Raw genomic sequence first — 14,570 nt, 5'->3', positions numbered from 1 at the left:
ATGATTCCATAAACCATAGCTCCCAGTATCTAATTCTCACCCGGGACTGGCTTTATAATTTGCAAGAACCAGTACAAAATGAAAAATAGGAGCCCATTGTTCAAAAATTATTAGGAATTTCACGATGCTGAGAGCAGACCATTAAACCAAGCATATGGCTCCCCTGACCTTGAAACTAAGTTCACATTCTCTGAAAGTCGCCTGTTCTGACTTTTGTCAGCTTGAATTTCCTAAAACTCTGGATATTTTGTTACAGGCTAAAAAACATCTCTAAAAAAATTTTTTAAATGTGTACATTAGATCCCCAGAACTTATTCATCTTATAACTAAAAGTATATACACTTTGACCAACATCTCTCCATTGCCCCCAACAGCTTGGGGATCATAGTGAATAATACTGTACTGTAAACTTGAAATTTGCTAAGAAAGCAGATGTTAAGTGTTCTTGCCTCAAAAAATTAAAAAGTTAAAAAAAATCTAAATGGTATTAATACGAGTTACTAGATGTGTTAATTTGATCAAGATAATTATTTCACAGCTTATACATATATTAAATCATCACATTGTACAGTGTCAAAAAAATCATGTACAATCTAAATATATACAATCTTTATTTGCTAATCATACTACAGTAAAGATGGAAAAAAGAAAAAGAAAAGATATGTTTCACCAGTCCCTTCATGCCTGTTTCAGGAGAGCCCACGGGCTATAGAGGAAGTAGATTTGTAATTCCCCACTTACACAAAACCATATCTGAAAGGGCACAATGCCATAACTACACATTAAGCACTTCTTTCCAATCAGCTATAATTGGATTTGACCTTTCCCATTTATCAGTTACTGTTTCTTGTCTCACGGGAGCTATTTAATAATTTTAGTATTGGTATCTGTAGTACCAGGGTGCCATTAAGTAAATTCCTTCCCATAATTTTGCTATTTAGGATATTTCAAGAAGCCATACATTATATATTTTCAGTTTGACTCGAAATGTCCAAACTGAGTACTGAATAAAAAAGCCTCTCGTTTCATATAGTGCAAAAGGCATAATGTTTTTCTCAGAACTGCTCTGTGAGTGGCAACTCATGAACTGTGGAATCCAGAGTTCCTGAATGTTTCTTGTTGCATGTCTGGTCCAGGTTAGTACATCTAAAAGTACCTAATAGATTGGCTCGTGAGTAATTTAGATTATTAGAGAAACTAGTTTAGAATAAAGCAAAAGGAAGTTTAATTTAAGGAAAATGGGACCATTCCAATGGAAATGATGAAACCGTTAACTTTGAATTGTGGGTTTACAGGTGTGATGGGTGAATATGAACCAAAAATAGAAGTTCAGTTTCCAGAAACTCTTCCAGCAGCTAAAGGTTCAACTGTGAAATTGGAATGTTTTGCTCTTGGAAAGTAAGTTTTATAACATTTGCTTCCATGTACTGAAATAACAGGCTTTGTAAGAGATCAAGATAGTTTTTGACAGACTCTTCTTTTCCTTATTTTCTAAAATTTTCTATCATTTAGAAGCAAAGGAAAAATAAAATACAGGGAAAATGCACATATATAGTTTAGTTTGAAATTTTAAAGGCAATTTGCAGAAAATGACTATGCCTGCCTAATTTCATAAACTAAATTGGTTATTTTTCTTTTGCTTGTTCATTTTTTGTATATCATACTGGAGGTAAGTGTTAGACTTTTTTTCTTTAAATTATGAATTTACTCAAGAAAATGCAAAATTTATTTGATAAAAATTAAACTTAAAGAGGAAAATCTTTATCAAGTTTAAATAATTGAAAACTGGAGACATTCTGCATTTGAAAATGTGTGCCTTTTTCCTTTGTTCTAATAAAAGCTTTATTTTGTCAATCCTGAAATGCTTCCAGACATCGTTTTTTTTTATTGAAGTATAATTTATATATAATCTTATATTGGTTTCAAGTGTGCAGCACAGTGGTTCAACAGTTGTCCATATTATTAAATCTCACCCCCTCTAGTGCAGTTAGTATCTGTCAACATAGGAAGATGTTACAGAATAATTCGCTGTATTCTCCATTCTGTACGACCATCCCCCTGACCAACTTATATTGTAATTGAGAATTTTTGTGCCCCTTTATCCCCCTTACCCTTCACACCCCTCCCCCTCAACCCCTCCCCCGTGGTAAGCACCAGTTCTCAGTGTCTTATGAGTCTACTGCTATTTTGTTCATTCTGTTTTGTTTTGTTTTTATATTCCACAAATAAGTGAAATCATACAGTGTTTGTCTTTCTACATCAGTTTAAAATAGCAAATCACTTGCCACTTTTCTTCTTAGTCCTGTACCTCAGATTAATTGGAGAAGAAGTGATGGACTGCCCTTTTCCGGTAAAATTAAATTGAGGAAGTTCAATGGTGTCCTTGAAATCCCCAACTTCCAACAGGAAGATTCAGGGTCCTATGAATGCATTGCTGAGAATTCACGAGGAAAAAATGTCGCCAAAGGGCGTCTCACTTACTATGGTGAGCATCTACTCTGGGCAAATTGGATGTTCAACTTTTGCTCTTTTTATAAACTGTTGTTGGGGGTTGGGAGATCACAGCAGTATCCCAATGTCCAACTTGTTCTGTTTTACATTTTGTTAAATGAGGATAAATGATTATCATAGAAGGAATTAAGGAAATTTTACAGTGAAATTGGAGGCATGACATATTCTTTTTGCATTTTAAAATGATTTAATAATGAAGTATTTCACTTTTTTTCTAAGAATAATCTTTTATACACTTAACCATATCAAGGAGAGATCTCCCTCTCTAGAAAATGTGGTTTTATATCTTTCTTGATGATCTTTACTAAGCAGAAACTGTCTACTGGGAAAACTGGCAATTACTGTATTAGACAAACTACATCAACTCAGGCTCTTGTTGAGTTTTTCAGTGTTATTCTATCCCTTCCAATAATGTAACTACTGTGTTAGGTGCCTTTAATCTGTAATCACATTTATTTGATGTACTGCTCAATTTCGGTAAGCAAAGGATAATAATGTTACCTTTATTTAGAGTCTATTGGTTAGAAAATTAGATTGTCTTTTTATTCAAAATTTGTTTTCAAATCTATTTTATTAAAAAATACTAGTTTTTTGATGGAAACAGATTTGAAAAGCATAAGCTATGATTTTACAAAATGTACTATAAAATTTATGAGGATATAAGCTCAGTGACTGTATATTTGCATTTAAATCATTAGACACTAGTGGGAATTGACCACTTTTGTGAAAGGCAAATTGCATCATATTCTATTTCTTTTAGAAAGTGGAAATTGAAAAAGTTTGCAAGGACAAATATTAAAATTATAGGGCTTATTATGACCCCCCTCAACAGTGAATGTGTTACATGTTCCTGGGTTAACACTTGTGTTACTGTAAGATCTGAGGTTCTGTAGGGATCAAAATGGAGGTTATGGGTCACTCTTTGTTTTACCTTTTTCATGTTATTACACGATTAAGTTAGAATATATAACACCAAATTGAAGTTATTGAGGTCTCAATGGCTACGTGTTGGTGGGATGATAGGAAGGTGGGTTGGGTACACTTAACCCATGTTACTCTACAGCTCTAAGGCCATCATTGGAGGGCAAGTTGCCTTTTCCCATATCCTGCCTTAGATCCCTGTTCCTGAGCAGCCACTACCTGATGCAGGCTAAGGAGTGACCATTCCAAGAAAACGTAAGAAATTCTGTCTTAATGCTTCAGTAGGGATGTTTTGGCTATATTGAAACTGCAGGTCTGCATAAAACAGCCAGGGCGTATGCCTCATAGGACAAGAAACTGAGAGCTAAGTTGGTACTCAAGTGTCTTAGAATCAGACCCTGGCTTGCTTTCCTTGTAATTTATTTTTTTCTGCCTTTATCTATCTTTTTCCTTTTTTTGCTTATTAGTTTCCACCATAGTCATAAAGTGGCTGCCAGCAGGGACCAGCACATCAATCTTTGCCCATCCTTCCTTTCTTCAAACCATCTTGCAACTCACTTCTCAAATCTCTCTGGCTACAAGTTGATTCCTAAACCAATTACTAGCAAGGAGAATTGGCTTAAACAACTTAAGAACCTATGCTTGGAACATGGAATATGGTAGCATTTCCCTGCATGTATGGACAGTGTGAGGCAATGTGTGAGAGAGAGTTAAATGGAAAATTGGGACTATTTTAGAAATAGAGAAGGGAGGAAATGGATACATAAAAGGCACCCAACATCATCCACTATACTTTATAAAGAAGGTAGCTTTACTTTAGCCTATTACATGGCTAATATGGTATTTAACTGAGAAAAAAAAACAGAAACTAATGAGATACAGATCTTCATGAAAATAGCTCTGCAGTGCTGGCTTAAGACTAGTGAAGTCAATAAATGCCATGCACTTCCTTGGTTGTGTGTTCTCATATTTCATTTAAATAATGTTCTGATAGAATATTTGGATCTCCTATGATAAAATAAAGGGGAAATCACAGTTAACATGGCATTTGTAGTCTCAGGATTGGCTTAGTCCAGCAAATTATTTTCCCATTTGGAGAAGAAGAGTAGTATTGAGAAGCCAGTAGAAATTTTTGCCAGAATCTCAAGTCTTAGTCAAGGGCTCATATGTGAGTCTATTTGCAGTCTCATTCCATCTAGGGTGGTAAGTTCTTGAAAGAAGAAAATATCTTTTAATATAAAGTAGAGAAAAGTGGTTTTGGACTGAACTACACTTCAGATTGGGCAAGGGATTTGTATAAAAAACAAAATAAGGCAAAACTTAGACCAGTATGGTTTTCTCTAAAAGCTCAGTAGCTATTTTTTCCTTTTCAATTTCATTATGAAAGAAAGCAATTTTATGAGATACAAATCTTCCCATGGTTACAATGAAATAGAAATAGATAAACTGTTTCTCCATATGGAGGATGCAAATGTGAATCCCACAGTTCACATCGCATGCATTATGCAATGTGAAACCAGTAAGTCATCTCACCTCCCAGTTTTGGATCTGAAACACAAGCTGAGACTTGGCTGAATATACTGTGTATATTGAGTGAGTTTCATTGCAAGTGGTATGTATGTTGCTTTCATCTGTGAAAAGAATTTTACGAATACCTTCTAAAACTTAAGTAAAAGTGATAGATCCACTTGATGTAACTGATTTGCATACATAATTTAAGGTTGTATAAATTACTTCATTTTCATAAAAAAATCATACGATTCAAAGTAAACCAATTTATCCATCTTTCCTTGCTTTCATTTTAATCCACATAGAGGTTCATAAGATGCTCAGTGGTTTGTATTTAATTAAACTTTTTTTATAAATGGAAGGAAATATTTTTTTTCCTCAGCTAAAGAATCTCCTCTATGGATGTTAGTTTCTAGTGTGTAATCAAAACTAGTATCTGCTGTCATTCACGTATTAAGCTGTCATTAGTTGCAAACTCATGATTCAAAAGCGCACTTGGAAAGAAAATCTATTTTGTGTATCTGCATTACTACCTGCTAATAGGTATCTGAAGGATATATTGGCAGAATTTTGAAAACAGAAAACATAATGAGTTTGGCTTAATTTAGGAAATGGCAGATTGCCACATCCATCCTGAAATCTAGGAACGTTTCATATATCTATTTAGTATGTATTTAGAGAATTAAATGTAATTTTAGCCACTGTGCTCATGTTAATACAATGGTTAGTCTCCTATGCATTTATAATTACTTGGATAAAGTATTTATTTATTTGTTTGTTTGTTTTTTCATTGCAGCGAAGCCTCATTGGGTTCAGCTCATAAAAGATGTGGAAAAAGCAGTGGAGGACAGTCTTTATTGGGAATGCCGAGCCAGTGGAAAGCCCAAACCCTCCTACCGATGGTTGAAAAATGGAGAAGCCCTTGTGCTTGAGGTACATGCATGAGTCTGGTTAACCCTTCCTTTGTCCACTTTGTGTTAAATAAATGCCTTCTCTGCTACCTAGTACCAAAGTAAAAGTACTGCATTTGCCCATGTTCATTGGCATTGAAGGAGTGGTACAGGGAAAAAGGTATAAAATACGGCTACTCAATCTGTGAAAGAAGAAATATTTGCAATATTGAATTCCACTGGGAAAAGGTGATTTTGTGAATTTAGTGTATAAAATCATATATTATTTTTTTGCTTTTGAAATTAGAGAAGGCTTTACTTTAATCAAATGTAGAATGTAATTTCCTTTTTCCTGTTTGACAGCTTGGCAGCCATCTGGAGAATAAATATATTTATTAACTTAGTTACCTTGTTATATGAGTACTTATTTTCTCCATCACTTTGCTTCTCAAGCCATGTAATTTTTGCTCTGTTTAAAAATTGTGTACCAAGTCAGTTATGTTCCTTCACATTTCTACACATTACCTTTCATGCTACCTAAAATCCCTTAATAAATGTGTGTTTCCTGTTCCCTTTTTAATGCACAAAATTTATAAGGTCTTTAATTTGCATGATTTTTTAAAAAATGATGAAAATCTCTCCAGTAGACAGGACAAAAAGCATGATACACTTTTTAAAGTCTGCAACTCTGACCACAGGGAAAAATGAAATGGCTGCAGTATTTTACCTCTTGCTTTGTTATTTATTTTACTGATATGCTTTTGGACTAAAGGATGTTTATTAGTGTTTCAATGTGTGGCTGTTAGGTTGAGTCAGTCTCACATTTTCAAAAGGGAGGAGCTTAACTTTCAGATTGAATTGCCTAATATTCTGAGAAAAAATGAAGGAAGTCTGTGAATGATTGAAATAATAGACAGTAGTTTTCATTTTTCTTTTAAATGATGTATACGTTTATATGCAAGACATTTTTGTTATCATCTAGGAGAGAATACAGATAGAAAATGGTGCCCTTACAATATCAAATCTAAATGTGACTGATTCTGGCATGTTCCAATGCATAGCAGAAAACAAACATGGTCTCGTCTATTCCAGTGCGGAACTCAAGGTTGTGGGTAAGACTAATTTTCCCATAATTTTTTTCTTAAATCCAACATCCTTGTCAACATACTGTGCATTTGGTATTCCTATTTCTAATAACATCTACAGTATTGTAACAGTATCATTCAGGGATTCTAATCAAGATGTATATTTTAATGGTTTCTAAGGATAAGCAGCAATTATGCCAGAATGAGGCCTAAAGGTTGAAATAAATCAGCAGTAAGGAGAAAGCATTGACTGAAGACATCCTTATCCAACTCCAGTATTAACTAATAAGCAATGCTTTTTCACAGATAAGTGAGTTTGGTGCTATTTTTGGGTCATAATAATAAACACTAAAATTCAAATCAATCATTTATTGATCCCAAAAGAGGTGCCTTTATCTTTAGTAACCCTGCTGCAAGCATCAAACATTGGGCATACTGCAGCTTTAATTAACTAAGGCTCAGCTACTTGAAATTCCAAGTTGTTTTCTTTTCCTTGTACTTTAGGTATAAGAGAAGAAAGAAAAAATTATATCATGTTTAGGGCAGTTGTCCAGAAAAACACTTTAAGTTGTGAATGCCATAGTTTAAGTTGAAAATCCAAGCAAAATTATCAGAGCATAGCATACAATATGGCATAAGTAAGAAGGAAGGAAAGAAGGGAGGGAAGAAGGGAGGAAGGAAACATAGAAATATATTGTTACATATAATTAAAATGTAGACTTGGGTTTCAGCAGAACTTGATCCAGGGCTCAAACACCAATTGCCATTATCAGGCATTATATGATGTTCCCCAGTACATTCAGTTTCCGTTACCATGGTCAGTTTAGTATAAGAAGGATGTCTTTCTTGCTCAAACAAGAAGTCACAGTCCTGCATGTCATTGGCCTCAAGTAGCTCATTTGGGTCACAAGCCCATGGCTGGCCCAATCCATGTGGCCAGAAGTTTGGAAGGCTCTGATTGAGGTAGCTCAGCGGTCCTCAACTGGGGACATGTTTTTCACCAGGGGATATTTGGAAATGTCTAGAGATATTTTAGGTTGTCACAGTGTGGGGGAAAGAGAGGGAAAGAGGGCAGCTGGCATATGCTATTGGAAATCTTGTGGGTAGTGGCCAAAGAGGCTGCTAAAAGTCTCACACCAATGATTATCCAGCCAAAAAATGTCAGGTGCCACATTGAGAAACTCTGGTTTTAAGGAGAGCAGGAATCTCTTCTCTGGTGCCTAGAGGTCACAAACACATCTGCACTAGGAGGACTGCAGCCTGGGAGGGCAGATCATCAGCTGAAAATCTGGCTACTGTTCTCTGTGACAGAGAATCAGGGTGTTGTAACCGAAAGAACATGGAATTAATACACATTTTTCATTCGAAGCCCTGTTACACTCTTGTATTAAATTAATCTTTGAGCCATAGTTTATTCATCTTAAAATGGATGGATTCCTAGCCTACATGCTGCATAGAGGTGTTATGTGGGAAAAAATATGTGATATGTAAAAAATATATCTACTTTATTAAAATACAAATTTTATTTAGTAAAAATTATTCATTCAGGATCTTAATTTTTAAGGCCAACAACCTCTGGATAACATGCCTTCTTTTTCCGCAATCTTTCATATAACCATATAATTTGCTGTATTATCTCCACTTTTCAAAAAATAAATTATATTACTGTGATTTGCCATAAGACAGAACATTAGATGTTTGGGAAAATGCATTAGTCTCTTAACTTTTTTCCCATGTTTGCAGTAAAGGAAAAGTGATGTTTAAACAATCTAATGTGATATTATAACATTGTTATAATAATACATCTTATGTTTCTCTAACTTGAAAAATAAGCCTAACCATTTGAAAATTTTATAATAGACCTTGTTAAGTTTTATGCAAGAGAATAACAATTTAATACTCAGCCTTCATTCTAAAAACATTTCCTGAACACCTACTAAGTGCCAGGCATGGTGCTGTGCCAAGTGCTATGTCCTATGAGTGACAAGAGAGACCAATTCAGTTCTCTTTATGGAACTAACTTTCTAGAACATTATATGATAAATGTTTTTTTTTTAATTTTAATAAACTCTTGATTGAGCTATGTTTACACTTTACAGTAAACTGTAAAAATTCCTATATAAAATTATTTATATAGGATTTTATAAGCATTATATCTCAAGATTTAGAACCTGGTGGAAAACACAGTAGCAATAATCAAGTTTTGAGCATTGAAACCCTGTGCATGTTACACAGTCCATCAAGTAAATCAAGTACTGACATCCTGTGTGTCAGGAAACTTCACAAATGGTTATAAAGTCCACCTTTGAATTGATGGGAATTAAAAAATAATAAACCAAAGGTTGAATTCTCATCCTCTCTCTTTTCTCTTCCTGTTCAGCTTCTGCTCCAGATTTTTCAAAGACTCCAATGAAAAAGTTGATTCAAGTGCAGGTGGGCAGCACAATCAGCTTGGACTGTAAACCCAGAGCCTCCCCTAGGGCACTCTCTTCCTGGAAGAAAGGAGATGTGATAATGCAGGAGAATGAAAGGTATTCTGTGGTCCAAAAAGGTGGCGACTTACTTTCTTCTCACTTGCCATGTGGGTGACATCCTCATGATGCCAAAGTAGGTTTTCAGTATGAAATGAAATGCAGCAGCATTTCAGTAGCATGCGAGTCGTTGAAGAACCAAGAGAGTAGTAGTTTTGTTCTGTGACACTCTCATGACGATAGTAATCAATTTTTGAAATCTAAGAATAGGTATATATCTAACCCTTTCCCACATTGAGTATTTTAAGATTTTCCTCCCCAGTCACCTGGCAAGATTCAAACACTAGGATGATAAAGGAATGTCAGCCGTGGACTCAGGCCCTTGCTCAACATCCAGGTGGCCCCACATCCCAGGACAGAGAAGAGAAAATGATATAATGATAGCATGTAACAAATAAATACCAATTTGCTGGTGCCCTGTATTGAAGTAACTTAGCATTCCTTGTATTAGTTTAAGCAGAGTCTTTCTGGAGTTCTTGGTTATTACAATAACATTTAAAATGAAAAGGCAGAATGGAGCTTAAAAGCAGATTCTGGAGCGAGCCAAATTGTCTGGGTGCCAATCCTCTGTCTTTTTACGTGTTCAATGAAAAGCCTTACTCTTTGTGTCTCATCTTCTCATTTGTTAATGGGGATGATGATATTACTACATGCTTCACATTATAAGGATTGTTATGTGGGTGAAATACATAAATAACCATCTACCATTTAGGTCATTACCGGGCAGAGAGTAAACCAAAATATTGGCTATTATTGTCATTTATTAAGTGTTTATTCTGTGCTAGGTCCTTTGCTTAGAGCTTGTGATAAGTAGAATAAGGACCCCAAGGCTATCCATGTTCATATCCTGGAAACCTATGATTATGTTACATCACATAACAAATGGTAATTAAATTTGAAGATGGAGTCAAGGTTATTAGCCAGCTGACTTCAAAAGAGATTTTCCTGAATTATCTGGGTGGGTTTAAAGTAATAACCTGAACACTTAAAAGGGAACAAGGAAAACATAGGGCTTGACAGAGATACATGATAATCAAAGAAGAGGCAGGAGATTTCAAGCCTGAGAGGATCCCAGTTGGTGGTGTTGAGTTTGAAGATAGTAGAAGGGCACCTTGAACAAGGTTACTGAGATTCTATAAAATGGGAACAGTCCTCAGCTGACAGCCAGCAAGGAAATAGGACCTCAGTCCCATAACCAAAATGAACTGCATTCCACCAGAAACTTAAAGGAGCAAGAAATGATTCCAAAACCTTCTGAAGGAACATAGCCCAGACAACATCTTCATTTTAGCTCACTGGGATCCATACTGGACTTCTGACCTCCAGAACTACAAAATAATAATTTTTTTGTCATTTTAGGCCATTCAGTTTGTAGTAATTAGTTATAGAAACCAGAGGAAATTAACATAGAGTTCTACAAGCATTATGTCTTTTAAATATCTGTAACTCCCTGATGTGTAGGTCATATTCTTATCTCTGTTTCAGTAATGAGATAACTGAAGCTTTAGAGAGGTTATATAATTTGCCTAAAATCATACAGCCAGGATTTGAATCCATGTCTTTTTGACTCTAGGGCATAACCACTCAACTTTTACAGCACCACATTTGATATAAGGATCTCAGAATCTTAGAGGTGGTCTCAGTCTGAAGTCATGGAGTCCAAATGATCCTTTTTGGAGAAGAGGGGGAAAAAAAAAAAGTACAACCTCAGGCCAAGAAATGTGGATTTACTTTTCCAAAATTAGAGTCTTACTGCAGATAACCAGGTTGAACTGTATGTAGATGATAGGCATAAAGATATTTTTATGAGTTGGTTATAGCACCATCTGTAATCCGTCAGTATTCAATGGGCATATCTCCATTCCAAGGCAGCCAAGCAGGATGACCGGGCACAGTTGTGAGCTGAGTGGTTAAACAGAATCCAGCCAAATGCTGGGCCACGTGGAATAGATTTCTGGAACAGAAAGTTAATTAGTGGTTGGGAGTTTAATTGTGTGAACCAGTTTAAACAAGTATTAGCTTGTGGCACAAACTAGTTAATTTTGGCTGTATGGGAAGTTTAATCTTCCTATACAACTGCTGACATTTTTGTGTTCAAAAATTTTTTGAATAGTTTTAACTGCATACATCAATTAAATAGTGATTATGTCCCAAGGATTTCAATGCTTTACACAATAATAAACCCACTTGTCCTCACAGCAGTGCCTATCATAGGCAGAGGTGTTTAATCTTAATTTTAAAGAGAATAAATAGATTAGGAGATTTAGCTAAAGGCACACAAGGAGAGATTTACTCCCACATTATAATGATGGGATAATGTAGGAAGAAAGAGAATAATTTCCAGACTCTAACCTGGAATTTCTGATGGACTTGGCCACTTACTACCTTGGTGTCATTAGTCAGATATGTAACACCTCTTAACCTTAATTTTCTCATCCATAAAATACAAATAATAATCTCTACTTTGTATAGTTGCTATAAAGTGAGCATTTACATTAACATCTGATATCTGTAGATACACTGATCAGTAAGAAAAAAGTTATATCACAAATAAAATACTGAAAGTAACAGTGGCTGAAAAAGGTAGGAGCTTTTGCTTTTTGGTTGGGGGGCTCATTGTCTGAGTGGTCCCTGGAAGTAGGCACGCAAGGCCCCCTGGAGTCCACTATCCTCAGGGACCTTTTATCTTTCTGCTCCATCATCTTCATGTCCTAAACCAAGGTGGCAGCTAAACTGTTGGGGCTTCAGCCTGATAATGACATCCCCCCAGTGTCATCTCGTCATCATCTCCCAGTGATGGGAAGGAGGAAGCGTAGAAAGAAGGATAGACTTTCTTTTAGGAAACTTCCTGGAAGTCCCGCACAATAATTTCACTTATGTCTTAATGCTCAGAAATTATTTCCCTGGCCAAATGTAGATGCAAGGGAGGCTGGGAATTTCTTTTTTTTTTTTTTTCTGGTGGGTATGTAACCAGTGAGAAATTGGGATTATGTTTTATGAAGAAAAGGGAAAATAGTTGTTACTCTAGAAGTGTCTCATGCTCATAAATGTTAGTTCTCTGTCCATTGCAGGCCTCCACTCTCCATTTTGTACTATTTTTTTTTTCTAACATCCATCCTATGAGTGAGGAAACTTTGAGGTATAAACATAAGGTTAAAAGAGGAAACATGCTTAAGGAGAAGGTCCTCAGTAGTGCAGCCCTTCCCACGTCTTAGAGCCTCTGTAACAAAATACAACGAACTGGGTGGCTTATAAACAAGAGCAGTTTAATCCTCACAGTTCTGGAGACAGAAGCCCAAGATCAGAGAGTTCCAGCTTAGTCGTGATTGGATGAGGGCCTTCTTCCCCTTAGATACTCATATGGCAGAGAGCAAGAGTCTTTTGGGGTGTCTTTCATAAGGATGCTGATGCCAGTCATGATGACTCCATCCTCAGGACCTAATCACCCAACCACCCTGCTTCTAAATACCATCACCTTGGGGACTGGGATTTAACATCTGAATTTGCAGGGGACTTAAGAATTCAGTACATAGCACTGGGTCTGGTGGTTTGGATTTTGCCTTTATATCTTTAGACAGCAAAAACACTGTTCAGCCAGAGCCTTGGTGTTTAGGGGAAAAAAGGCTGCTAGAAGCAATTATTGAATAAGTTGCAAATTTGAATTTTCTCCAAGTTCATGGGGAATCAGAACAGGCAGGCCTCAGCCATCACTTGGCAGCAAAAGCACCATGTCTGTCCCTCTTGACTTAGTCTGCAGGCTTAAGCCAAATTGGGGAAACATTTTAAATGATAGATTTAGGATGGTTGTTCAGCCGTTGGCTGTTCCAACTTAAAATATGCAGACTCAAATCTCATTTTGGGGGACAAATGAATTCATTGATGCATTTGAAAATTTAAGACAAGGGAAAATTTTTGATGGGGTGTTTATGGCAAGATCTTTAAATTCATTAGTTTTTGTTTTTTTGGTTTTTTACTAGGTAAATTGGGGTTTGCCAGTGAATAAGAAACTTATGATAAATAAGAAAGCATTCTACAATCGAGCATAGGGGCTATTGGTTGAAAATGTACTTTTGATTAAGTGTGTGTGTGTGTGTGTGTGTGTGTGTGTGTGTGTGTGTATATATAGCCATTCAAAGACTAAGTCAGAAAAGAAAGTCAAAGATTAAATGTCTTCTTAAAAATTGTATAAATTAATAAGTATGTCTCCTATGTAAATCACAATACATTTGGATAATTATAATCTACCTGGTTTGTAAGTTTTTATATCAGCATAATAACAGCTTTGTAATTGTGCATCAGCCATAGTAATGTGTATCTAAGTAAGTGAGACACCTAAATTGCAGAATAGTTTTGAAGAAATCAGTGTTATTGCTTTTAAGTAACGAGAACATTTCAAACTAAGGTAATAAAGGGATTGCTTCCCAACAGAGGTCTTTAGGAAAACTGCTTTCAGTAGATAACAAGGGCTTTTAATGCAAACAGTGATTACTGAACTTTTAAAATCAAGTTCTTACTCACTTATTTAAAAATATTTTGAGTTCCTACTCTGTGCTAGGCACTAGGCACTTGATTTTTATCAGTGAAATTCATCCCCTTGTTTGTAGCTTGTTTGGCCTCATCTTCAAATTAGGGAGCAGTGCAGCCTTTCTGGATAATGTAGTATCTATAGCAAGACTTGAAAGATGACAAAATTTCACTGGAAAAGAATGCCTCAGGTAGGAGGAACAGTGCATGCAACAGCACAGAGGCAAGGGCAACATAGGTATCCAAGTAGTTAAATGCTCAGTGTACCCAAGTGGAAAGAGTGTCTGAGGAGGAGCAGTGCAGAGAGAGTGGGGCTTAGGGATAAGCAAGGATCTGACTGTGAGTGATACTGTTGCCGTTCCTCTTTGATCCTCAAGATCATGTCTTGAAGGACACAAAGAATAAGGCCAACAGACCAGAGGATGGAGCAACTGACAGAATTTTATTAATGTAAAGCAAGGAAGATAAGCTTAGAGGAGAACAGGCTCCCACAAATCGAGAGGGGCTCCTATGGAGGAAACTGGCGGCTTATAAACACTGGAAAGGAGGAAGTCTGCTTGATTAACTCAGCTTTGTTGCTAGGGTTGCGGGGAGACTTA

The 14,570-nt window shown here is 36.1% G+C and overlaps 1 protein-coding gene across 4 annotated transcripts in view; it reads left to right on the top strand.

Annotated features, from left to right (window-relative positions):
• Positions 1 to 14,570, top strand: part of CNTN3 (contactin 3) — a 367,094-nt gene that overhangs the window by 271,592 nt on the left and 80,932 nt on the right. For all 4 annotated transcript variants that reach the window (XM_073230921.1, XM_073230922.1, XM_037019362.2 and 1 more), the window contains 5 exons: positions 1,296 to 1,398; positions 2,301 to 2,485; positions 5,738 to 5,874; positions 6,814 to 6,943; positions 9,297 to 9,447. In XM_073230921.1, coding sequence (XP_073087022.1) covers positions 1,296 to 1,398; positions 2,301 to 2,485; positions 5,738 to 5,874; positions 6,814 to 6,943; positions 9,297 to 9,447 — 706 coding nt within the window. The remainder of the gene's footprint in view (positions 1 to 1,295; positions 1,399 to 2,300; positions 2,486 to 5,737; positions 5,875 to 6,813; positions 6,944 to 9,296; positions 9,448 to 14,570) is intronic.

The sequence above is a fragment of the Manis javanica genome, chromosome 3, assembly GCF_040802235.1.
Source record: "Manis javanica isolate MJ-LG chromosome 3, MJ_LKY, whole genome shotgun sequence".
NCBI classification, from domain to species: Eukaryota; Metazoa; Chordata; class Mammalia; order Pholidota; family Manidae; genus Manis; species Manis javanica.
The sequence above is the reverse complement of the archived record's forward strand: the minus strand, read 5'-3'. Positions and strand labels throughout refer to the sequence as shown.